This window comes from Nestor notabilis, unplaced genomic scaffold (genome assembly GCF_000696875.1).
Source record: "Nestor notabilis isolate BGI_N333 unplaced genomic scaffold, ASM69687v1 scaffold10667, whole genome shotgun sequence".
NCBI classification, from domain to species: Eukaryota; Metazoa; Chordata; class Aves; order Psittaciformes; family Psittacidae; genus Nestor; species Nestor notabilis.
Window position 1 is genome coordinate 256 of NW_009936933.1, and position 27411 is coordinate 27666.

The following is a 27411-nucleotide window of genomic DNA, read 5'->3' on the forward strand; positions in this document are numbered from 1 at the left end:
GTAGTTCCCTGCGTCTTCCACCTTCCCCTTCTGGAAAATGAGGATTACATTTCCCTTCTTCCAGTCATCAGGAACTTCACCTGACTGCCATGACCTCTCAAATATTATGGACAGTGGCCGAGCAACTTCATTCGCCAGCTATTATGTATTTGCTTTCAAAATTAAACTCTTTGTCTCTCCTTGTAATATTAATTTTGAGAAGTACATGGAAATTCAGGATTCTGCTTTTAAAAATAGGATTTATATTGTTAAAGATCTCAACAAGTTGCAAACACTCCAAACTCCTTTACAACGACAAACTCATATTTTCTTGTAGGTTTGATCTGCCACCACTTATCCTTTTTTCAATGGATGGGTTTAGAGCTGAATACTTGCAAACTTGGAGTTCTTTGCTGCCAAATATTGAAAAACTCAGTAAGTTACCAAGGATGCTTTGCCTGTTTTCTTTAGAAGTTTGCATGTAATCTCTTCTGTCCGTTTTGCTGCTATCATGCATATGTGTTGCTTAGCAATAAGAAAATCACAAATCAGCTCTCCCTCATCAGTTGAATATTTTCATTATTATATGTTCTACAGTAATTGTATTTGAGTGCACAGCAAATGTGAGGCCCTTAATGCTGGTCAGCAGTTTTTAATTAAATAAATGGTTTGAAATATACTTTCAGATCCTGTTTAAGACTGGGAAAAAAGTTCCAAAGAAGGATTTCCCATATTCTCTGTACTCCACTAAAAAATTCTAGCTGATAAAATCATAACATACAATACAAAGAGAAAATTCATTGGGTTATTGGGAAATTTTCCTCAAAGATGCACTTTTTCAAGTCAGGTATTTTAAGATGTTAGAGAGAACCTGCATATTTAAAAGTATATCAGTGAATGTTATATTAGACTTACATGCGGTGTAATTTATGTATTGGTATAATGTAATAAATTGATCTGTTTGCAGTAAGGTTCAAGTAACTGCTTCCTAGTATTTCTGAATGTTGGGAGAACGAGTAAACTGAAGGCCTTTAGCTTGTGCTGTAAAGGGCTCTAAAAAGTGAGACTCATTATTGTTCCCTTTGTTAAAATTTCCGGAGCATTTTACAGGTCAGGTCTCAAGATACTTTGTATCTGGACAAAATGTCTGCACATTTATTAATTTCTTCTCATCAGCAATAGTTCTAAATTGACAATGTTTTGCATTACTCATATCTGTGGTCAATTTTAAGAATTTCTTATGCACATTCATGCTCATTCTTCTCAGAAATCTACAGTGGAAAGGAAAAGGAAATTCTTTGCAAAAGAAAAAATGTAACGCTGATTTGTAGCATAAAATATTTCCTCTGTATTAACTCTATTAACCTAGGATTTTCAGTAGAGTTAATCAAGCTAATTGTTATAGAATACTTATACTATGAATGTAGCTCCTTTACCGTTCCAGAGAAATCCATGAAAAATTATGGTGATTTTCTCATGTACTTATCAGTTATTCAGCCCTTCTTTCAACACTCTTTAATTTTATTTTTTTTTTGTTTTTTCCTGTACCACACCGGAACAGTTTGGTTGAATAATTTCAGGCTTTCGTTGCTTAGTTGAGGTTGTTTAGTTAAAATCTGTTTCTGTTCTTTGCCTGAAACATTGTACATCAAAGATTAAAGCATTTTTGAGTGTGAACCAGATAATCATATACCCACAGCTTAATACAGAACTGTTTCTCCACATGAGCTAGATTTGAAAATGACATTAAGGCATCTTCCAGTCTTCCCACCTTTGTTTTGTGGGTAAATAACTTGGATGCTATAGTGGATTTAGATGCTACAGATATTTAGGTGTGATAGGTGCCTTAAATTGCTGAAAAATGGTGCAATGTTTGGAGATAAAGTAGGATACCTAGGTTGAGATTCAATCCAGAGCAGGACACCTGCATTTAGATGTGTTCTTGGAGGTGTCTGCACGTGAGATGTCTGCATGCTCATTGTAGTCAGTCAGTTTATGGTTAGTACAGTCTATACAGTGCAGTGCAAGAGCCTAGAGAGCAAGTCAGCTCAACCGACAGACAGAAGGTGCCACAGGACAAATTGTTAACCTCTGTTTCTAGTATTCTTTGGAGTGCTGTGGCGTATCCTAGGTGTCCTTTAGCTGCTGCTATGAGAGAACACAGATCTACCACTGTTCTTTCATGAAAACTGACAACTTTCATGCAGATATGTTGGATACTGGAGGATATCACAAATGGTACAGGACTCCAGTGCTAAAGCAACCGGGTCCTTCCCATACAGCTAGTCACCAGACATCTCTGCAGAATGTGTTGCCTGGGCTGACCTGAGGCTTCATTCTCATTGCATAAACATGCCTCCTGCCATTTTGTATCTCAGAAGTATCTGAGACACTCGTTTGGGTTGGCAGATAGGAAGTAGAAGCAACATGTGAATGCCAGGCAGGATCATTAAAGCTGTCTTAAATGGCCTTTGGCATCTAGGCTTCAGGCAGCTGAATTGAGTGTCCAGGATCCACTGACTGCAATGGGGTGGTAGGCCTAGCTCATGAGCAGACACCAGGCTGTATGCGTCTTAATTTGGAGTCACAATTCCCTTCTAATCCCACAGCAACTGGCTCTGGTGATTCTTTTTTGTTTAAGACTGTTATTTTCCAATTAAAAAAATGTAAACGAATTTATATTAACTTCATGATCTGTTGCAGAAACATGTGGCACGCATTCAAAATACATGAGAGCTGTTTACCCCACGAAAACTTTTCCAAACCACTATACTATTGTCACAGTAAGTGAGAATTTGCTATTTTTCATTTTCACTATCTGGATGACATAGGAAGGCTTTTGTGGTGCCAATCTTTTTGTGAGATGTGGGGAAGCTATAGGCGTAAAGAGACAGATGCTGAGATAGTACATGCAGGCATGATCTATGTGGCTATATATGTATGCTATCTGCTTCTGGCCCATGAACCAGTTATTCCTGATCTTTGTCAGTCAAATTGGGTATGGGTGAGTATGGGTGAGGACACAGATATTTGGTAAGAGTGGGTGTTAGAGTGGGTTTGGCAGGTGATATATAGCCACATGACATATATGGTACTTAATCTACAGCACATCAGGTTTAAATTGGGCTGGGGAGAAAATAGGGAAACTGAAGGGATCTTGAAATAGATTCTGAATTTATTGGCAAGAGTATGATGATCTGTGTGAGTTAGAAAAGCATGTTCTGCTTCTCTGATAAAACAGGTCTAAAAGTAATTGCAATGCTGCAGCAGTGTGTATTGCAACATACTTCAGTTTCCACTTGATTTCAAGATTCAGCTTTTTTGTTTTGTTTTGTTTATTTTAATTTTTCAGGGATTGTATCCAGAATCTCATGGTATTGTTGATAACAACATGTATGATGTAGACTTGAACAAGCATTTCTCACTTTCATCGACAGAAAAATTCAACCCTTCATGGTGGAAGGGGCAGCCAGTAGGTTTATTCCTCATCATGGTATTCCTTTATGTCTAAAGTGGCTCATGTGCCGTATTATAAAACAAAATTAGAATAAAATGCAAAGCTATGTGATATATTTGCAGTATGTGCTAATTGTCCCGTGGCTTCATATTTTAGGCTGCTTACAAAAGTTTGCTATCTACTTATCTTCTGAAATTGAAAAAAATCTTAAAATGTTAAAGCTGAGGCTTAACAATTTCACTTAATGTGGCAGTTAGTAGAAAAGATTTAAATATTTTGGATAGTATTGGAGTGGATCTCTTGCCACAGGAAGTTCCAGCAAATTTTGGATATGGTTTTCTTGTGGGGTATTTTTTTTGTTTGCCTTTTCACAACTAGCTACAAAATGAAATCTGAGGATCTACTTCCAAGTTATATTCATTTCTGAATACATATACAGAGTCCAGGCATATAAAAGCAAGGAAGAGAATAGCAAAGAGCTTAATTTCCAGCAAAATGAACACATATATTAACATATGGCGCATTTCATAATAAAACCCCCACCCTGATTGTACCTATGGTTATGATTAATATTATGTATTTACTGGAAATATCAAGCTACTGTTTATATGTTTATTTACATGTATGTGTATTTGTGTATGTGTGTATATATATATTATAAGTATATGTCTGTGTAGTCATGCTTATAATTTACTCAAGTTTCCAGGTTTTGTTGCTATTGTTTCGTGAAGGATTCTGTCAAATTAGTAAGAGAACCACAGCTGCACTCTTTAAAATGAATACAAATATGCCTTTTTAAAATAAAGTTATTAGAACAGGAGAAAATAGAATAGAATATTTCAGGTGGAAGGGACTTACAACAATCATCTAGTGCAACTCCCTGACCGATTCAGGGCTGACCAAAAGTTAAAGCATGTTACCAAGGGCATTACCCAAATGCCTCTTAAACGCTGATTATCTTAGGACACTGACCACCTCTCTAGGAAGCCTGTTCCAGTGCCTGACCACCCTCTCTGTAAAGAAATGTTTCCTAATGTCAAGTCTGAACATCCCTGATGCAGCTTTGAACTATTCTTCCATCTTTACAACCTATTCCATTGACATTTGACACAGGAAAAAGATAATTACCTGTTGCCAATTATAAATTCTTATATGATTTTTTTCCTATGCTGAGAATACCCAAGAAATGGCAATATTGTGGCTTCCGTACTACTAATTGTTCTTCAGAATATGTATGTAGAAAACAATCTTCAAATCAGATATGGTTATTAAGCAACTGTGTGATGTGTGAAAGAAGAAAGAGAAATGCATGCTTGCATCCCATATTTCTGATCCAATTATGTATTTCTATTTTGGTGATCTGAGGACATCCAGTGGTGTAAACGCCATAAAATCATTTGTTTGTATCTTTATCTATAGGTCTGGCTGACAGCAATGTACCAAAATTTGAAAGCAGGTACCTTCTTTTGGCCAGGCTCTGATGTTCTGATTAATGGAACATACCCCACCTTCTACAATGTATACAATAGGTAAGTTTTTATAGAGCTTGTAGTAAATTCTTGTAAATTATTCCAAAAATCCGAATTGCCATATAACAGTTGAAGGAAATTAAATGTAAGATTTTTGAACAACAGTTCGAGAGACAAGTGCCGTCTCACATCCTCCTGGTTTAGCCATGGAACTAGCAATACTAGTTGAAATTTTCAAAACCATTTAGGGAATTCACAATGAGAAAGTCAAAGGGTACTGTATATTCTTCTCTCCTAGGCAGTTTTGAAAGTTTCAGCCAACTGCAATCCACTTATCTCCAACTAGGAAAATATCCTATAGCTGATTAGTAGCCACTGCTGAGCTTTGCCATTGATTACCTTATTTCCACACATAAAATCTACCCATACTATATAGCCCTTTAAAAATACTTGTACTTGAGAATAAGCTTTCAGATAACTCATACCATAAGACAGCAAATGCAAACTTGAAAGTCATGGCAAAAGGCTATAGGAAGCAGAAACTAATTGAAGCGAGGATGCTGGATGAGGAAGCTACTGTCATGGTTTAAGCCCAGCCAGTAACTCAGGACCATGCAGCCGCTTGCTCACTGCGCCAGTTCCTCCTCCTACTCCCAGAGGGATGGGCAGGAGAATCGGAGGAATGTAACTCTCAGGAGCTGAGATAACAGCAGTCCGGTAACTAAGATATAATACAAACCACTACTGCTACCACCAATAATAATAATAATGATAAGGGAAATAACAAGGGGAGAGAATACAACTGCTCACCACCTGCCAACTGATACCTAGCCTGACCCGAGCAGTGATCTGGGCCTTCCGGGTAACTCCCCCCAGTTTATATACTGGGCATGACGTGCTGTGGTATGGAATAGCCCTTTGGCCAGTTTGGGTCAGGTGTCCTGTCTCTGCTTCCTCCTGGCTTCCCCCCCTCCCTGGCAGAGCATGAGACTGAGAAAGTCCTTGATCAGAGTAAACATTACTGAGCAACAACTAAAAACATCGGTGTTATCAACGTTGTTCCCAGACTGAAAGTCAAAAACACAGCACTGCACCAGCTACTAAGAAGTTGACAAATGGCTGCTACAGCTGAACCCAGGACACTACTGAAGGAGGATGGGCTCTAGATCAGTTCCCTCTGGTCTTGTTTGTGTGTGTGATAATGTGCACACTGCTGCTGAATGATAGTTCTGTATGTTTTGTCTAGTTAATTCACATGCTACACATGTGAAAATATAGCAGTTATCTTCATAGTATTTTTTTTTGATGTGGAAGACTGATATTAATAAATTATTTCTAAATTTTCACGATGATTTCAGTAAATCTCCCATGATTCTTCACATTTACAAAGGTAATCTTAAGCAAGTATATAACTGCAAGTCTCTGTATATAACAAAGGTTTTGCAGTGATGCGCATTTAGAGTAACAGCTGAGTACTGTAGATAACTAACATAGAGTCATAGAACAGTTAGGGTTGGAAAGGACCTTAAGATCATCTAGTTCCAACCCCCCTGCCATGAGCAGGGACACCACACACTAAACTATGTCACCCAAGGCTCTGTCCAGCCTGGTCTTGAACACCGCCAGGGTTGAAGCATTCACAACTTCCTTGGGCAACCCATTCCAGTGCCTCACCACCCTCACTGTGAAGAACTTCTTCCTTACATCTAACCTAAACTTCCCCTGTTTAAGTTTAAAGCCATTACCCCTTGTCCTACCACTAGAGTCCCTAATGAAGAGTCCCTCCCCAGCATCCTTGTAGGCCCCCTCCAGATATTGGAAGGCTGCTATGAGGTCTCCACACAGCCTTCTCTTTTCCAGGCTGAACAGCCCCAGTTTTCTCATAAAGCTTGTGCATGACTTTGGGGGAAAGCAAAGTTTTTTAATGGGTGAATTCCTTCATAGGAGAAAAAGCATGACCTCAAAAAGATTTTGCTGGGGACATACTTGCTTTTAAAATATGAAAGTCCAAGGTTTATACATGCTAGAAAGAATAGAACTTATTCTGACTTGTACTTCAGGCTTATGTCCTGAACTTGAAATCTCTTTTTTGCATGTATATTATTATAAATGTAGGAGTATACATTTATAACATAAAATACAAACCAACATCACATGTTTGTGTTTGCAAAATTGGGATTTCTCTAATTTAGCATTAAAAGTGAGTTACGTTCAATGAAGAATAAGAATAATAAACCTGATTGCTAGTACCTTGTTAAGATGCATCATTCTCGAAATCCAAATCTGTGACTTTAGTACATGATTAAAGAGTGGATACTTTTTCTGTATCCTGGAATTAGAAAGGCTTATTAGAAAACCCTTGTTAACATACTTTTGGGGTTTTTTTCTTTTTCTTTTCCTTTTTTCTTTCTTTTTTTTTTTTTTCAGTTCGATTACATATGAAGAGAGAATTTCAAGAATATTGAAATGGCTTGATTACACCAAATCTGAGAGGTAACAGTAATATCTGTCTGATTTGTGAAAGTATATGTTAGAAAGATTTTAATGCTTAGCAGTTAAAATTTTGATTGGTGTTTGTGAAACATGGAATCTTCCTCAGATAATTTGCTGAACTTAAGCCCACTCTACAAGTACAGCTAACCATTTCAAGAATAAGATTGTAGATACTGAAGATGAAAAAGTGAACATATATCTGAATGGAATATACTGTAAGTTTTCTTTTACTGTTGTGTCTTTTTTCTTGGTGCATGGCCTAGAGGAACCATGGAACATGCAGTGGCTAGTCTAAGTGTATGGATGAAAAGATCTTATATGGAAAATATTGCACAAGAAAGGTTACATATCTGAAAATAATTGCAGGCAGTAATTCAGGATGAAAAGTAGACATCTACTGATTGTGGTGCTTGACTTTGTGACATGTAACCAAGAACAATCTTTTATATGATAATTTGTTAAAAATTCCTAACGTGTGCAGTTAGGACATGCTCTCTAGAGCCTCACTGCTTAATCAGAAAGAGATCCTTCAGGTGGTAGTTCCACTTGCATCTCAAAGGAACAGCTTGATCTGCTGACTGAGATCTTGAAGTTTTTCTGAGTGATTTCTGGATACCAATTAAGATACTGGATACTGTTTCTCAAATTATAATTTCAAATAGTCCAAGCTGATTAATTATGAAACTCAGAGGAAGTTGAACGATTATGTTTGCTGTGTGGACTTTTATTAAGGTTTAAGAAGTTATTTATAATTCCACTTTAATTTTTTTTTTTAATGAAAATTCTTTTGAGATGTTGTCTTGAAATTCTCGTAATATTCCACTCTTATTTATTTCTAACTCAAGGCCTGATTTCTACACTTTGTATATTGAAGAACCAGATTCTTCTGGACATTCTTTTGGACCAGTTAGTGGTGGTGTAAGTTTTTTTTTGGTGTTTTTGTTAGATTAAATCACACTAAAAATGGTGCTGTATTATGAATTTAAGCAACTTATAAACTTGGAAAAGATAGTTAATCAAAAATTACTATGATTGTTTTATGAGCATCTATTAAGAACTCTTTTTGTCATTGAGCCCATTGTTATGATTCCAACACTGTGTTTGAATCAAAAGAACTGTAAACAAAACAGATTGGCAGCAAATAATTTCATATCACACTATCAGAAATAGTATTAATGGTTATATTTAGACTGAACTTTAATTTTATTGCCAAATGATGTTTGGGAGCATGTGGCCTGGCAAATCCTCAGATCTGTCTTGTCTTTAACACTCTACTTCAATATTTGTTAATTTGTAATAAAAAATACGGCATTTTTAGTTGTATGCAGACAAAAAGTTCAGTCTTTAAGGAGTTTAGGATTTATCACATCAGGTCCTTCGTGGAATGTTCTTGTTTAATATATTCGAAAATGTTCTTCAACAAAAAAAATTGTTGTAGTGGACATACAGAAAACCTGCTCTTTGCAGGATAGTTTTAGGCTCCCTAATTGGAAAGGGAACTCCATTTCTCTTTATACATAAAGGGCTTACAAAGCCATTCCTGTATGTATAATTGTATATGTGCACATTGTCCATGCACACAAGACATTCAAGAGAGTAGAGCAGAGTTAGGGGAATAAGAAGGGTACAAGTGCTCAGACATGGAGTCCTTAAGATTAGTTGGGTGTTGTCCTTACTGTAGGACTTATTGTAGGAACTGTAGTTCCTAAGACTACAGGAAGACTATAAATCTGTTCCAGTAAATCAACTAGGGAAGAGCCATCCTCTGTGAATGGCTGCAGGATGGGTTGTACTGGATTTCTCTCAAATCATTTCAGTGGTGGTCAGTGGTTTTCTGTAGGAAGTTTAAAGGGACTATATATGAGAGAAGGGCACCATGCCTTCTTGGGTGCTACAATGGCCTTATAGATAATATGTGCATGCAAATATTTTTGGAACACTCTCAATGTTAATAAAACGTTAATATTCATACTAAAAAATTAATTTATTTAATGTCATAAATCTGATTTTTTTTAATGTAAATTTGGGAGCGAGGAGCAAAGTTGATCTGAATGTGTTAATACTTTTTTTTAATAAACGTGTTGTAAAGCTCAATTTTTCTAAGGCAACAGAAAAAATAACTGAGTCTTTTTAAGTCACATATTTTGTGGTAGAACAATGGAATTCTGTGCATCTATAATGGTGGCGGAAAAAGCAAAGAAGAAGCAATATTAAGAATCTGAAAACTGACAAAAAGGATGACTTTTCAAACTTTGATGATTTCATTTAAGTGGGAACTTGAAATCAGAAACAAAAATTCTAACAAAACTGGTTTATTTCACAGGTACTTAAAGCCCTACAGCTAGTAGATGAAGCACTGGGGATGCTAATGGAAGGACTTAAACAAAGAAACCTGCACAAATGTGTAAACCTCATTGTTGTAGCTGATCATGGTAATGTATATAGTTATTTTTTCAATCTAAATTTTACTGAGACACTGTTTTATTCCTCTGTATAATATGTGTCCTTACTAGTTCTAATACATTTTGTAATTCACTTTATCTTCCTTGCCATTTATGGCATATAAAAAATAACTGATTCAAAATTATCCTTCAGGGATGGAGTCAACTTACTGCACACAGTTAGAATATATGACTAATTACTTCGAACAGATTGATTTCTACATATATGCTGGGCCTGCAGCTCACATTCGAGCAAGAAATGTTCCGGAGGACTATTATACCTGTAAGTGTGAACCAATCCTGGGATTGCACAATCAACATAACAAGAACTAAATAAATAAATGGGGGAAAACGGATAATCAGTAGTATTTAGCAGAGTGAACAGCTTTCTATTTCACTGAACCTAGCTTAAACATCCATGGAAGTATTTTTTAGGTTTTTGTTTGTTTGTTTTTTTGTTTTCAAGAATTACCCCTTTAGATGAAATTGAAGGTTAGAAAAGCTTGTTGCAGACTGATTTACATTATCTTGGCATGTGGAAAGATGAAGTAAAGAGAGGTTCATTGTTTTGAACTGAAACTTGAGGTCTTTCACAAATGCATTGCTCTTCACAGTTTTGTTGTGCAACATTGGCAGTCAGTCTTTCTCAAGCAGTGACTATTTCTAACCATGTATACAAAGTTATGGAATCTGAGTCTTAGCACATTGGGATCTAAGTCTTGGTTAGGCCAAAAGAAAAAGGTAATATCACAAAAGAACACAAAATTGAAACCTTGTGAGCTGACTGTGACTTGGAATAGATATTGTGCTACCATACTGGAAAAAAAAAAATCCCCAGACTTTCTGTATGCAGCGAAAGAAGGAAAGACGTAAACCAATGGAAGTGCTCTATTTAGTGAGTTTATAGAACTCATAAAGTATTCTAAAATGCATAATTCCTGCAGATCTCAAGTAAAAGCTGGGATCCCATTGTACTTTTTAATCTTTTCTAATTGTATTTGTATTTGTAGGCACCATATTTATACTATAAAAAGCAGACTTTCCTTGGTTTAAGTAAAACTTAAGTTAGACAGGAGCAGAGTGATAAGCAGAAGAGAGAAAATGATGTTTTGTATGTGTCTTAATCTCAATATAATTATTGACTCCTTTCCTCTAATGGTCTTATTTTTTTCTGAAGTTATTTTTCTCCTTCTGTAAAGTGCTCAGGTTTGTTTTTTAGAAATCTAATGTCAAAAGGTTAAAATCACTCTTTGAAAATGTGGAAGGTGAAAATACTAAGATGTATTGGACTTTTCTCTGTGACTGCTGCTGGAAGCACAAGACAAGTGCTCCAGGTCCAGTTCAGTGTAAAAATGGTTATGCTTCAAAAAGAAGTTACATGGGAGAATAAAATTTGGTTCTAATGGTGTGTCAGCTTTAGGTGTAGGCAGTCATCATCATGGCAGTTTTCTACAGTCTGTCTTGATGTGCCCAAAATACTAGGTTCTTTCACAGGCAACCACACTTACAGACAGTTGCCCTTGGAAATGTAACAGTCCTACCTACGGAAGATTATGGTTACCGTTATCTTCAAAGGCTACTAAAGAAATTCAATTCTACAGACAAAAAGTATGTTGAAATTTTTCTTATGAGGCTTTGGACCTTCAGCTGTTTGAATGTATGTTAATTCATCTTTTCTTTTTCAACAGTTGACTCAGAAGGAATTGTTAAAAACCTCACAGTGAGTAAATATTTCCATATTTTTTCCTCATAGTTCCTCTAAGAATCTGATCAAAAAGCACAGTTCGTGAAAAACTGAGACTACAGTGCCAGTTTAAATAGTGTACTGACTTCAGTGTACTATAGGAAGCAGTTCTGAAGGCTGTTCAAAGATGGTGCACAAAGGTTTGCCATGAAGGATCTCTGTTCAGAACGAAAGAGTTTTCTGTGCTTCACTTCGAAGAAGAAGAAGTGCTGACTTCACGTGGAGAAAGTAGAGTATATCTTCATTGTAGAACAGAATACAACACAGAGATGCTTTAGATAATGGGCATCTTTAGCTCTGGACCACAAGTGCTGCACCTAGACTAGGTTAAAGCAACTTTTCCACGGAACAGAAAATGACATTGTAAAGCACATTGCCACAGGACGTTGTAGAGGCTGGAAATATAAATAGGTGGTGGGATTTTAGACAATTAACAGAGGATAGGCCTGTAAGGATTATTAAACATGATCCATAAGCAACTTCTAACTTAAGAAATCCCTGAAGCCTAGAGGAAACTGAACAGGTACCAGAAAGAAGGTTAATTCAATACTTGATTTGTTCTTAGACACTTAGTCTCTTAGACTCTTAGTCTCTTAGACACTTAGACTGAGACACTAAGTTTTTATCTGATTCTGGAAATTGCAGAGATCTGAAATATGGTATTAGGCAAGAATGACCTTTTGCATGAGGCAGTATGTCCCTTTTATGCTTTTTTATGACATATCACTTAAGTACTTGTGGTTCTTTTAAGCATTCTGCACTACCACTGGACCCCATACCGGTATTTCTGCTTGGATCCCTGCCAGACTCTTTTGATGTAGCACTTCAGGGCAGGTCCAAGCTTGACTGTGTCTCCCATGTAGACCGTTGCTCCTTGTGGGTATGCTCTGTGACAGCTGAGCTCTGAAGGATGCAAAAGAGTGCAGAACAGAGTGCAAAACAAAGTAACACCAAGCCTATATTTACTGAAAAGTGATAAATTTAAACTGCTTGCTTTCTATGTATTGCCATAATTTTCCTTTCTTTCCTTCATTGCCAGTTTGTTTTCTATTCTGTGACTAGTCCTAGTCCAAGCATTAGAGAAATGTTCCAATACTTTTAGAATAAATATTCTCAGCTTGGAAAAATTCTGGCAGTCTCAGCTGGGTGTATTTCAGACAAATCTCCACTAGAGGTCTTCCTTTAACCTGTTGAACAACTCAGTTGTGCAATATTACATGTAGATTTTGCTTACCCCTGAAGTCCAAGGGGCGGTGAACGTTCCTGTTTAATGTTCCTATTTATTTTTTTCTATATTCTGAATAAATAAGAACACATTCTTTATTCCCCAGCATCCAAAGCAGACAGGGGAGTAGGATATCAACAGCTGGGAATAGCAGAAGTCTTTTCAATGCAACATCCCCTACCCCATATATGAAAAGAACAGTATTGTGAGTGGGATTGCACAATTTGCATGTTTTCCACCCCAGCTGAAACTGCAATTGCTAATAGTTATAAAGACATGACATCTCTGCCTAATAGGAACAGCCTGGTATCAGAACACCTCCTCTTTCTTTTTTTATTCATAAATTGTTAGTGTGATTTTTCTGTTTCAGTTCTTAGAATGAGGGCTTTAGGCAATGAAAGGAGCTCGATGTTGTATATTAATCGCTAATCAATAGACATAAAGTCATATTATATGTTGATTTCCTCTATTTTTCCCTTTAGTTAGACTATTCTTCGTAGAATGGCTAGAAAATGCATTGAATCCTTATTTTTCCATGTTCCTGGATTCCACTATGCTTCTTTGATGACTATGCAGGCACATTTACTTGAATTTCACTTGTTAATGTCATTCTGTACAGAGTATATGATTCTAGTACTTAGAGGTAAAGATGTCAGATCAGACTCCAAGCATGCTATAGTTTGTACTGTCTGTGTGATAAAACAAGTCCACTTCTCTGGCTTACCCAGCTTCCCAGCAGCTGTTTCCTCAGCATTTTAGATGTTCTGTTTTGTGACAGTGCTGGATTCCTGATCAGGACCAACACTTCGGAAGTATTGCCATGATGCTTGCAGCTAGCTGTAATAGCTCCTGATGGCCATATGTAGTTAAATGTGTCATATGGTTGTCATTAGGCTCTCAGTGCTAAACTCATTCATGGTGTGCCTGCTAACACAATAGTTATATTACCACATTAAACATGGATGTGAAAGCTAAGACCTTTAGTTAATAGCTAAGCATTGGACATTTACATGGCATAAATGTTCAGTCTTGCAGCTAAAACCCTAGACTGTGCTACATTATGTATACTTGCTTTTCTTTGTTATTAATTGAATGGTAAAGTAATAGAAGATGGCAGAAATAGACTGCCAGGGAACTTTCTTATAGTGTAATCTTACATACTATATGCCAGTGTTATTAGCATGGACATACAGACGAAAGACTACTATTAAATGTCCTTCAAACTTAGGTGTAATTTTACCACTTTATCTGTGAATTTGTTATACATATTATAGCAGTATATTTTCAAGCAGTTAAAAAAAAAAAGCCACTTTTCCTTCCATTGCTTCTTGGGCCAAAAATGGGATCTGCAAGTTATCTGAAGAGCTATCTGTGAATAAGGTGCTTTGTGCTTACATTCCTGTCACTGAGATGTTTGTGATAATTTTGGATGATGGTTTATTTTTGAAACTGAGCAAAACACATGACAGGGCTATTTCCTCTTGCACAGTGCAAAAAATCCCCTCAGTACTTCAAGCCTTATCTGACTCCTGACTTGCCAAAACGACTCCACTATGCTAACAACATTCGTATTGATAAAGTTCATCTTTTGGTGGATCGACAGTGGCTGGTTGTGAGGTAACATAATTTGTGGAACTGTTATCTTATCTTTTTCATTCCATTCTCATCTTTTAAATTTCCTTCACAGATGCCTCATTTCCTGTTTTGCTTTAGACTTGCTGCATTTCTATGTTTGTTACGTTTAAACTCTTACTATATGTGAAAAGGAAACACCCCTTATACATAAAGCCAAGAATGTATTATTAGTATGATTCAAATCTTAACATTGTAATAAAAGAATTATCATTACTCTGAATCAAATTTTTCAGAAAAAAAGGAAAAAGAAGAATACAAGGAAATTAATATTATTACACAGAAAAAGTCTCAAAAATAACGCAGTTAGTATCGTTGTACAAAGCCTTCCTAGTATCTAGCCTTTTCCTGGCTTTACAGTCACCCCTCCACTGCCCTTCTGGGTCCTAAGGCTGATGGCTTCAGTCTGGAACATGTATGGATATGGCCAGTAGTCAGCATTATGAGTCCTTCATCAAGAGGAGTATGATGTTAATGTTTCTTCTTCCTCACTCTGTGATCTGAATTGGGTCCTTCCTGTATGCATGCTAACACTACAGCTTGCTCATTCTTCACTGGCCTGAGAGTTAACATTACATTTCAGTTCACTGGATAAGGTGCATTTTACGTGTGTTAGATATTTGTTTTTTATTCTCTTTCTTACCTAAGCCTGGTTTTACTCAGTTCCAGATCTTCATTCCTTTATTGACCATTGGTGAGTTGTTTCTAGCCTTGGGGTCTCCATTCTGAACAAAAACTGTATCTTTGGCATGCAAAGATTACTGATATGTTAACAAATAAGACATAACCAACTTGGCATTACAAAAAAGTGCTGTAAGAGCTAAACAATAAAAAAAATAGCTCTGCGCAAGTCAAGAACAGTTCAGACAAGACTTAGTCCTGAGGCTTAAAAAACTCAATACAAAGCCTGTGGTGTTAGTAGCAATACTGTGTTTACTGAGCTAGAGTGTTGTAGTAGGGGAAGCATGAGCCTGCTCGGAATTTCAAGACTATTCAAATAGTAGAAAATGCTTGATCAGTATATGACTTGATTATTTTGATGCAACCAAATAACTGTCCTGGACATATCAAAAGAAATACCATCTGAAAAATCTCGTATTTACCCTTTTTTAAACTATGCTCAAATGTTCTTATGCCTCTGAAAACAGGATGTGTGTGCTTGACAACTGTACATTGAGTCAGTATGGGATGACTACATCTTTATCTATGTATCTCAGCAATGGGTAAATTAAAACAAGTGTTAGTCATTATAAGTCAGGCTGTTCTGACATGTTATTAATTCTATAACCCCTCCCACACTTCCATATCTCTTCTGCGCTGTTTAGAATCCATGATGAAAATGCACTGTCTTGTAAGGCAAAATACCTTGCAGTATTATTTATGTTGTTCCACAGAGGCTAACAGCAGAGTTCTCCCATTGTAAGTTATATATTAAAATGCAGATATCACAGAATATAACTGAGGAATTTTTCCTGAGCAGATTACACTTGTTCTGAAACTTGAAGACGGGTGAAGGCCTCAGTTCAAAAATAGCTATTTTTTCAATTTATTTTGAAAACATTGGTTCACTGTACACGCAGTAGCTACCTAGGATAATTTATTTCTGCCCAAAGCAATTTCTGTTACAGGAGAAAGAGATCTTTATAAAAGTGAACACTGGATGAGCAAAAAGTGCTACAATATAATGTCAAAGTCAGTTCTTAAGACTTAATACAGTGTCCATTGAGTCAGGATGACTGTTATTAACTGGTTCTATTTGTGCCATTTTTATTTACACTATGTGATGGTTTCTCCTTAGGGACAGCAGTTACACATACTGTGATGGGGGTAACCATGGTTATAACAACCAATTTAAAAGTATGGAGGTAAGATGATTTCTATTTAAATCTTGTACCTTCTTACATAGAAAATTATGATGTGCTAGACGAACCACCACAGTATAGAATATGTGATAGTTTTTGCAGTGTGCATTTGTTGATATGGCATTGTTACCGGCTGTTGCAATGAAAACATAAAAAGGTGTGATTTGAAACATAGCAAACAATAATTTTTGTAAGTATGCATAAAAATATTAAAGACCACCCCAATTCATTACATAGTTTAAAGTATCCTGAGAAATGAATTTCTATTTTTTGTTTTTCTTCAAATTATATGCAATGGGAAAAATTTGCCTTCTTTACCAGAACAATCTTGTATTTTAAGTTTTAAGGATTGTGAAAAGACTATATTTTTTTCCAGTGTCTCCGTTCAGTAAAATGCAACTGAATTGTTTTTTAATTTGGATTCCTTAAGACAACAACTTCTATTTTATTACAACCTAGGCTATATTCTTAGCATATGGCCCAAGCTTTAAAGAGCAAACAGAAGTGGATGCTTTTGAAAATATCGAGGTTTACAACCTTCTGTGTGGTGAGTAGAAACAATCCAGTACTTTAGATGATAAATCAACAGTGTTTTCAAATCACTGTTGAAAGACCTAAGAGTAACTAAAAATTGAATGTACTCATTCAGAAGCTAGTTTTTTTGCACGAAAGACTGAAGCCATGCTTTTTTGCTTTATGTACAGTGCTAAAAGATTAACTGCCCTGAATAGTTAAGCTTTGAAGTTTGTTTCTGATTGCAGAAGAATTCCACTAAACGATCAGAGAGAAGTGCTCCTGCCTCATGTGCTTGTTGTTGAAATGACACCTGTGGAATAATTGTGGGATAAGAATCTTGCAGAGAATTACTGCTCTTGCTCATAACTTAAGATGGACCATTGCAGTCCCCACAGTTAGTAATTAGGAGTATAAGCCTCAGAAAGTATGAATTAAGGCATCACACAAAAATGCAATGGGCTAATATGCTTCACAGTGTGATGCATTTGTAATCACATTTGTACTCTGCACTAAGTCATCTAATCTCATGAATGTTATGGCAATGTATAAAACTGTATCAGTGGTATTCAAATACATAATTACCAAATCTCAATGCAGTGGCAGATAGCAATGAGCCTTCATGTCTAGAAAACTGGAAGTTAATGGTAGTAGTTACTACAATAGTTTTAATAGCAGAATAAGCTATTTCTTCTCTATTTAAAATGAATGCACAAGAACTACGTAGAGTCGGAAAGATAATGACTTTAAAAAATGCCATTTAGTATTAAAATCTGTTTATAAATTTCAAATGTTTCAACAGATTTGTTGCATATAACACCAGCGCCAAATAATGGAACACATGGCAGTTTGAACCACCTCTTAAAAAACCCTTTTTATAATCCTTCACATGCAGAAGAAGTCTCATTTCCTTCTTCATGCCCAGTTTCCCGTCTGACTCCCATAGATGAACTGGGATGCACATGTATGCATGTAAGTAGGGGCTTCTGGGATCTAAAAATCTTCTTAGTCAAATGTGTTCCCTTTTCTTTGTTTCTTTTTTTTTTTTTCTATATTATGGATTCATTCTGAGCGATTCTCATATTTTACAGGAATCAAATATTTCAGTACTAAATGAGAGGTTAAATCTCACTACAGAAGAAAGTAAGTAGCAAGAAATTAAAAGGATAGCAGTATTTTTAAATCTATTCCTGGTTTATATTTTATACTATTGGTTTCAGTGGGAATTTTTGCAATGTTAATTACAATGTAAAGTGAAGTAGGAAAGCCAAACTAGAATAATAAAATTTTTTTCTTCCTTATTTCTTTAAACAATGTTAATTGGTACTATTAACACAACATTCATGCATAGAAATTGGATCTGAATCCCATTAAAATCTAGGAAAAAGACCATACAGGTTTCAGTGGTCTTTGGAGAAAGCCTGAGCACTTTCAGGCTATATGCCATAACTCGTTCCCCACCTTGTAACCACAACTTTATCTTTCTCTGATCAAAAATTCCCATAGATATTTCTGTGTGCCTTTTTATGGGGTTTCTGGAAATTTTAAGAAGCACTGTAGTGCTTCCTAGCCAAATAAGATGTAACTTTCACACCACTGGCAAGAGAAGTTCAAAAGATTTATATTGGTATGAAATTGCAGAGAAACAAGTCTGATATATTACACTGACTACATGAAAACTATTTTTCTACTTCTTTTAATTCCACTCAAGACCTGAAACACATACCCATGTTTACCTTCTTTAATTTCATTTGTATTTACTAATGTTTTAATTTTTTTTTCCTCTGCTATCTTAAACCTTTGTACCATCCAAAATGTTATAGAAGAATGAATCAGTAATTGTTGTTTAAATTCTAGTTAGGGAGGCAAACTCATATCATTTGCCATATGGAAGACCCATAGTTCTGCAGAAGGAAAATGTCTACTGCCTCCTTTCCCACCATCAGTACGTGAGCGGATACAGCTATGATATCTGGATGCCACTGTGGACTGCATACACTGTGAATAAGCCTGTATGTTACAAAATATCTTTACTAGTCATAAATACGTAATATAACAGATTGAAAGTGTAATTCATGCATCAGGAATCCTGATTAAGGACTGATGGGTATCATGACTAAGGCCCTTCTCTTTCTTTCTGAAAAAGAAAAATTGTCTTTGAGACCTTTTAAATTTCACCTACCTTAAAATACTGTTTAAAAAAGTGGGAATGGCCATCTGCTAGGGACACAAAAGATAAAAAAGAATGGAGCTGCTGCTAAGTTGTTTCCAAGAAGCCTGTTTTGTAACAGGGATAAGCTGTCAAAACAGTGTTTCAACTTGCCTGTCAATTCCTAAGGGAAAGCAGACTGCGGTTTCCCAAATCAGAAGCTTTTAAGCTTTCCTATGAATATCACAATCTTTTTTCTATTAATGAACCTTTGTACAACTCTGCAAGACAGTTTTTTCTAATGCATATTTCTGTATATTCCATTCATTTGCTGTCTCTTACATCACATAATTTCTGAAAAACATGATTACGGTTGAATCAGTCTCTGAGAATTCCAGGGTATGTGGCTCTGGAATAAACTGTTGGAGTTTTCGGGGTCAGTAAATGAAATAAAATTCATGGGTTTAACTCCCCCTATAATTTGACCCTTTTTCTAAGATGCCATGAGGAAATACTCTTTGACTACTGAAAAAAGATTCCTGGAGCTGGCTGAAGTTGACATGCCAGACTACAGCTGATGCTTAAATTCTGTCTTGGAATGCAAATAGCTCATGCTTCCCAACATTAATTACTAGCTCAGCAGAAGACAATAACCTACATCAGAAAACGTAATGCATGATGTGATAGGCAAAGCTATTTTTTAGTTGTAACTGCTTTCTTCAGAAGACATTATGGTTCTTTAACTTGAAAGGTGAAGAGCCAAAAGGGCTAAAGGTGTTGAATTGGTGATGAATGTTTTTTTTTTTTTATTCTGAGTTTTGAAGTGGTGGCTATCACTGTCAAGATCTCATTTAAGCACTTTTAACAGCTTCTTTGAGAATCATTCTATTCTTATGGATAGATGATCTGTTTAAAAATAGCTTATTCCTCTATTTTGGGGAAGGGAAATGAAAAGAGGTCTAGCAGAGTGAGTATATCAATTCCATTAGCAATATGGCTTGCAATCTGGGCTTCTGTTAACTGTTGATCCCATTGTACTGAAAGGTGACAGAGACATAACTATTCTCATCTCTCACCATCTTTTGATATTGTTTACTTGCTGACTTGTAGATCCTTGAAAAAACAACCTGAAATATTCTTGTGTGGTTGTCTATTCAGTATTTTAAGACATAATAGGTTCATTATGAATTCTCATCTCTTCCGTTGGAGAATTTTCTCCTGTGATGTCCAATGGAAACAGCCATGAGCAGTCTTCACCTCCTAAATGAATGGGAATGTTCATGAAAATACAGGTTATATGACGTATGTGTGACAGACAGACAGGTCTAAAACACTGTCCTCCCACCTTGACACTTGGATTAGAGATCATAGCTCATATAGTCAGCTTCAAGAAATGCGAAATAATGAGAAGAGAGTTGAGTGGTGTCCTCATCAAGTTGGAGAAAATGAGAGTTCTATTAAGAACTCATATTCATGATAGAGGTCAAAAGTAGATTCCTTGCTGTATTTGGATAACATTAGGTGTGACCACTGTATTTAATGAGAAGAATGAAGTTCACTTCAGGACAGTCCTTGACATGTTTACTTAGACCTTTATTACTATGATTCAGGTTTCCCTTTGGAGACTGTAAAAATGTTGAAGGCAGTGTTGATTACCACAGCTCAATTATTAAGTTTAAAATATTCATTTCTTCTATTCTATTAACCCTCATCTATTCTTCTGATCTATTAACCTTGCCTTATCGATTTGGACACTAGAAAGGACAAATTGCTCAAATGAATTGGATGTCAGTTTTATGTTGAGGTTTACGTTTGCTTGACAATTTCAGCTATCTGCTCAGGTGTCAAAGTTAGTCTTTTGTCTTTTATATTTCATTCCATATGATATATGCAATTTCCATTAATATACAACCTGACCGTAATATGGGCATCTACAGGAGTTCTCATACAAGTAAGTAAGTAAGTAGAACAATGAGTACTAAAAGTCACAAGAAGAAATTCCAGTTCTTTTTTTCTGCTTGGTCTTAGCTGATCAAAATAAGCAACGTAGCAAAAGTTAACTTAGACATTTAACTACCATTTATAAAGGTATAAGGCAAATAAATATGTTCTATTACCAAAATGAAAACAAACTACATGTAAATCAGTATGAAAAAGAAAATTCAGTTAAATAGAAAAAAATATTTTCATGTTTTAGTTAATTCTATCTTAAAATTTTGACAAAGGTTAAAGAAAAAAAATATGTAAAGGTTATAGAAATAATTATACTCATCATAATCACTTTTGGCCAGATCTTAGCTAGCATGCATGTTAACATGTCTCAATGAAGTTTTAGTCAGTAAAATGTACTGAATTTACTGAATGACTTTATTTAGCCTCAACTCTTCAGCAGCACAGACTCTTATTATGGAAATAGTATTCTCAGATGCTAAGGTGAGGTGATAGCTTCATCTTTATATACTAGCTGCTTTCCAGGAGGATGTGACATCAAGTTGGTGTTTCCAGAAATATGTAAAAGTGACAAATGAGCCAAACTTGTCACCATTTTTTCCTAAGGTATAACCTTATGTTGTTATTGCAATTTTACACACTGCATAAGGATTTCCCTGAATTACCTAGAAACAGAAATAGAGGAAAAACACTAGGCAGAAAACATCAGTGTCCATTACTTGCATTGAATTGATTCACTATGAAAATAGGAGAAGATTCAATTAAGTCTGTTCTAGAAAGTTAAAACCATACAAAGCACTGGGTTAGCCACAGCCGTGGGTGTAATATTTTTTTCTTTTTTTTCCCTTTTCACAGGAAAACACATCTCCTCTTCCTCCCACTGTTTCAGACTGTCTGCGGGCTGATGTTAGAATCCCTGTTGCTCGGAGCCAAAATTGTTCCAACTACCCAGAAGGGCTGACCTTCACCCGCAGTTTCCTCTATCCTCCCAGTGAGCATGGTTCTTTTTATAGCTAGAGCTTAGAAAGTCTTAATCAGCTGGATGTGGGTTTATGTTTAAACATATACCCAAACACCAAAACAAACTTCTTTGGATCAGCATGTTGGGCAGAAAAAGGTTTCCAGTGTTTGTAGACTGACCAAAAGCAGGGCAACTGCTACTTGTATCTAAGTATTTGCAGTTTAGAACATTAAAGTCTTTCTTTTAAAAATGGAACAACTTGAATGTGATGAAAACTGGTTGGAAAGATGTAAATGGCTGGAATGAAGTGCTGTCCCTCTTCCTCTGTATGAGTATTCATTTCCTGTTGTCAGATTTGATAATTACTTTATTGAACAGATTGTATAAATAACTTTAGAGATATGTTTGCAGTAGGCTCATACTCATATTCAAATGTAAAATGTAATTTAATTGTTGTACCTATAACTTATTTTGACATACGAATCAAATTTATCTTTGTATATTTATTTAATTTCATTAATTTATAGTTCTTTTCTGTTATATAGACTTCAATTCATCTGTTCTTGAACAGTATGATGCCTTACTCACCAGCAATATTGTTCCCATGTATAGAGCTTTCAGAGGTAGGTTGCAAAGTTTTGCTTGATTTTGATTAATTTTCTTTAATTAGGGCTCTGGATTTGATGAAGCTATGACAAGAACCTAAAAATATGAATGCATGCCTGCAGTATATCCAGATCTTGTGCAAATGTATTTAGAACTTTAAAAGTAGATGTTTGAAATTTTAAAATGCACCTATATTATTTTTTTGTCTATATATAGTCCTGTCTGACCTCTGCTAGGTGTACCTGTTTGCTTTTGAATTTTCTCTTCATCCACTGCGTTTTCTCCTGAAAGAGAAAGTTTCTCTGGCTATGGCAGTTTTGATTTCCTTTTGCAAGGTGTCAAGAGAAGACAGGCCAAAGTCTGTTAACAATGGCCTGATACAGGGCCTGTTTCATCAAGGAGAGACTCAAACCAAACAGTATTAATCCTGGAATATTCATTTCAGGCAGATGTTTCTATTATACAAGTGCAGTAAGCTCATTTTCTTAGAAAAAAGATAGAAAGAAGAAATGCTTATGGAAAAAGCTGGAGGAAAAGCAATGATGTAACTACCTTTCTAAAGCATCATTTATTCTTTCACATCATTTAAAAAACAGAGATCCAGAAAACCTAAGTGGCTTTAATCTTCCAAGTAAGTCAAAGACAGACATGAAAAATCCAATTTTCCAAGGAAAATTGTACAAGAGATTTAAACTTAGAAGTTACTCTAGACTATAAGCAAGAGGTAAATCAACCTTCAATCCCCCAAATGTATCTTGTTATTTTTGCCATAAAAGCTGTAAATAGATGAATAGTCTCATTAGCTTATATCTTGCAAATTGTATTTTCTCAAATAACATCTGTGAAATAAACCAAATTGTCTAATGACATGAGTTATGTAGAGTTAGACTAACTCTCAGGTGGTAAATATTCCTCTTACAAAGCATTGTCTCAGTTCCTACGAATTGGCACAGTTGCAGGTGCTAGCAGATAGGCCAGAAATTAACGACCTCACAGCTCTAAAATTGTAGCTTCAGCTGCAGATGAAATACATCATCACCAATAGTGTAAGGGGCCTTGCAGACCTATAAGCATTTACCATGTCTCTTTCAATGGTGAGTGAGACTATTTCTTCTTTGATGGAATACAAATTTTGTGTAAGAAAATGTTAATTTTACAGGCAGTTTGGTTTGGAACTTCTTATTATTCATCTATAGAAAAAAAAAAGGGTGGATTTTTTTTTCTTTAGTGATAACTTCAAATTTATGTTAAGCTTATATTTTCTTTTGATGACAGATCTGTGGGACTATTTCCATAATGTGCTTCTTCAGGAGTATGCTAGAGAAAGGAATGGAGTCAATGTTATCAGTGGACCAGTGTTTGATTACAATTATGATGGCCATTTTGATACTTTTGATGAAATTAAACAGTAAGTACTTGGAAAAGCCAGAAGTCAACCCCCACATTATTTTCCACTGCATTTCCACACAAACAAGCTTCTGTTCAAAAACAAGTATCACAGAGAAGAGAGTATTCCCTTTATTACACTTCATCCACTGCTACTCATACAACAGCAAACACTCTTGCAAACAGATACAGTACTGTAGAAGTTAAAGGTCCAGTAAAAAAAATGCTTTGCAGTTATCTAGGTACACATGCACAGATACAGACCAGTAATGTGTTTTTGAAGCTTATGTCTAGAATTTTGGGCATCTTTAACAGGAATATTGGGATAATATATGACATCTAAATATACAAAAGATGTGTTTAAGCATAATTTTCTCACTTTCATGTTGTGCTCGCTCACCTGTTCAGTGTTTCTCGCTGTTGTCTCAAACAACTGCTGTGTTTTATCAAAGATCAGATTTATGCATTTGCTTTCACTAAATCATGTAACTGGGAATGTAAAATGTTATGTTCCTAAGTGGTATCTTTGAATAGCTATGGTTTATGCAGGTCACTTGAAGGCCTGACAAGTTCTAGGTATATTTTAGTGAGCTCTGTTAGCATAACAAAATATGTTTAAAAATTCCTGTGTGAGTAGAAACAAGAATGAGAGAAAACTCACATTAAAAAAAAATAATCTATGAAAGAGAAATATAAAAGATAAAGACTGATTATTTATGTTAGTGAATTAGGACAGAAGGAGGAAAAAACAGAATATGAACAAACAGCTTAAATTGTTCCAAATATAGGGAAAATGCCTTGTGACAGTAAGAACACTTATGTAGTAGGAAAGTGCTGGGAAATCTGCACAGCTGAATATGTCACTGGAGATGTTTTATTCAAGGCTAGACTTAATACCACATCTGTCAAAAATGGTTTGAGAATGGGAAAATCAGCTCTGCCACGAAGTAGGAGGATGGAAGGGAGGAGAGACTAGAACTTCCTTCCAAGCAGAATGCTGTAACACCCAGTTAACCACATAATGTTGTCTACAGTTCGGAATAAGCATGTTTTATTCAGCATGGTTACTCAGTCATACGAAGCAGTACAATGATTTCAGTAATGGTGAATACCGAAGAGGTACAGCAAATCTGGGAAGCACCCAGCTTCTCATAAGTTTATACACGAAAGTGACCATTTTCATGGAATAGCCAGAAAAGGGAAAAAAGACGTTTTCTTTCAGGTACCCTAATCTGGTTTCTATAGCACACAACCACAAGACGTCATTCTGGCATTTCTTGCTGTCAAGAAGTTAGAAGCTAGTTTTCTCATCGTTCTTTTCCAATTCAGTTTCATGTGGTTGAAATTCTTAATGTAATGAAGGTGAAATGCAATGCTGTATCCTGTCTCTTCCAGATGGAGAAATGTTTGGCTTTGGCAGAGTAGAGTGTTGATCATGTAAGCAATTCTGCTGATTTCAGTAGGATTACTTATAGCAAAAGTACTAATCCATGCATGTTTGGCTGTTCATGAAAGAGATATGAAGCTCTCTGTCTGGTCAGGTATTTATTTCAATTATAAAATAAATAAAAGTCATAGTAGTGAAAGATCTATGCTGAGATACGATAAATTACTAATGGCATCAGTGATTTAAATACTTGGTAGATTCCTTAATTAATGTTTGTTTTCTAGGCATGTAAACAATACAGAAATCCCTGTCCCAACCCATTACTTTGTGATTCTGACTAGCTGCAAGAACAGGTCCTATACTCCACTGGACTGTTCAGGCTCCTTGGATGCTCTGTCTTTTATCATTCCTCATCGACCTGACAACACTGAAAGCTGTGCTGTAAGTGTAGTTCCATGCTCCTTTGTACCAGTGAGTTTTGTGAGCTGGTTCCCAGTGGGATCTGTTCATCTGGAGAATCTTTAGAAGTCTAAGTGTTTAATTAATTCGTTCCCCATGAGTTGAGAATGAGTTGAGAGCTAAAACGATGACCAGGAGAGTAAAAAGCTCCAAGAGAAGTAGCTGGAAACTAGTGAGCTGGTAGGAAGCAAGGAAGAGAACTAAAGAAGGGTTTGATAAGAGGACTTGAGAATGCTGGCACTTAAGAGCTGAGAACAGCAGCACACCTAACAGGGTGATCAGATAGCTTTATGGAAGGCTGTAGGATAATCTTTCTCCAGAAGTATCAGAGGACTTTGAGTGTTAATTCCTTCAGTGTATCTAGAAGAATTCCTACAATCCTTTGTTACACCTTTATCAGAAATTAGACATTAGACATTTAGATGGATAGTTCCCAGTTGAAATTAATACTTGAATTAAATATAATCCATGCTCAATAATAACAGCGTAAATCTCATGTTTTGTAGCAAACAAAATAAATTAGCTGAGTGTTATATGTATTGTCGAGCCAGCTGAGTGTCTATTCCACAAACTATGGGATGCAGAAGGTTCCTTAGCTCAGTGTGTATTACAGAGTCTCCCCATACACAAATATAGCTGCACAGACTTGAACTGGCCCTCAAAGCAATACAACTGTGTTTATTTAGTTTATTTATAAATTTGAACTCATAACTGTAGACAGGTGCATCTTGCACTACTTAGAAACAACTTGGGTCTCTCCTCATTTATGGTGTGGATAATCCACAAATATCCAGTAATCTTTCTGGTAGTTGAGAGTTGACTATTATGTATACAGTATCAATAATTCGGATTAATTAGTCTTTGTACTTTAGAAATTAACATTTGTTATTTCTAAAGTTTATCAGAAAACCCCAAATATTGTTGTACTTTGTATTCACAGCAGTGAATTTAGTGAACTGTTGTGTCAAAAGCAGAAATTGTTAATGGAAAAGCAGATCACCATCTGTTTGAAAAAAACCCCTTTGAAGTAAAAGAATTGAAAAATAGCATTTTTGATTGATTAGTGCATACATTTCCATTGTTTTCCCTGTCTATCTAGCAATTATTATTGCTGTCCAACAATCAAGACTGAGCTGCTGTAAGGATTTTGTTCACATTTTCAGGTGCCTGTTGTTTGGCTAGCCTGAGCACTGAAGATAGTTTATACTGTAACTAAAACTATGCTTATTTGTGTGTTTAAAACACGGCTTGACTTTACTTTGTAGTCAAAAATCATACTTGCCATTTCAGAATAATTTTGCTTCTCCTTTGCTTTAGACATGGGGAGAAGGGACATTCATTTGATTCTGTTTAAATGAGATCCCTGAATGCAAGTCTGTAAACATGCCTAGGGAACCTGAAAAGGGTTTTAACAATTGGAGGCCTTTAATCTGTCAAACCAGTTCAGACACTAGTTATTGTCTAATATCACCACCAAAAACCAGAGTTTGTGTGTTTGAACACTGTTCTTGTTTCTTTTGTCAGGAAAATAAGACGCTGTCTGAATGGGTTGAAGAAAGAGTTCAGGCTCATTCTGCCCGTGTTCAGGATGTGGAGCTGCTAACTGGGCTTGACTTTTACCAGGAAAGAAATGAACCTGTCTCTGAGATCTTGCAGCTAAAAACATTTTTGCCAACATTTGAGACTGAAATTAACTGA

General features: G+C 35.9%; 1 protein-coding gene across 1 annotated transcript; it reads left to right on the top strand.

Annotated features, from left to right (window-relative positions):
- Positions 1-316: 316 nt before the first annotated feature.
- On the top strand, positions 317-27411 carry ENPP3 (ectonucleotide pyrophosphatase/phosphodiesterase 3; the record flags this gene model as incomplete). Its single annotated transcript, XM_010018588.1, has 20 exons — positions 317-414; positions 2683-2762; positions 3332-3451; positions 4856-4965; positions 7333-7398; positions 8244-8316; positions 9722-9830; positions 9994-10122; positions 11528-11559; positions 14298-14425; positions 16239-16305; positions 16762-16849; positions 17618-17787; positions 17907-17958; positions 18673-18827; positions 21770-21905; positions 22421-22498; positions 23757-23889; positions 25539-25695; positions 27238-27411. Coding segments are annotated over 20 exons (2155 nt in total), but the record flags the coding sequence as incomplete, so codon positions are not given.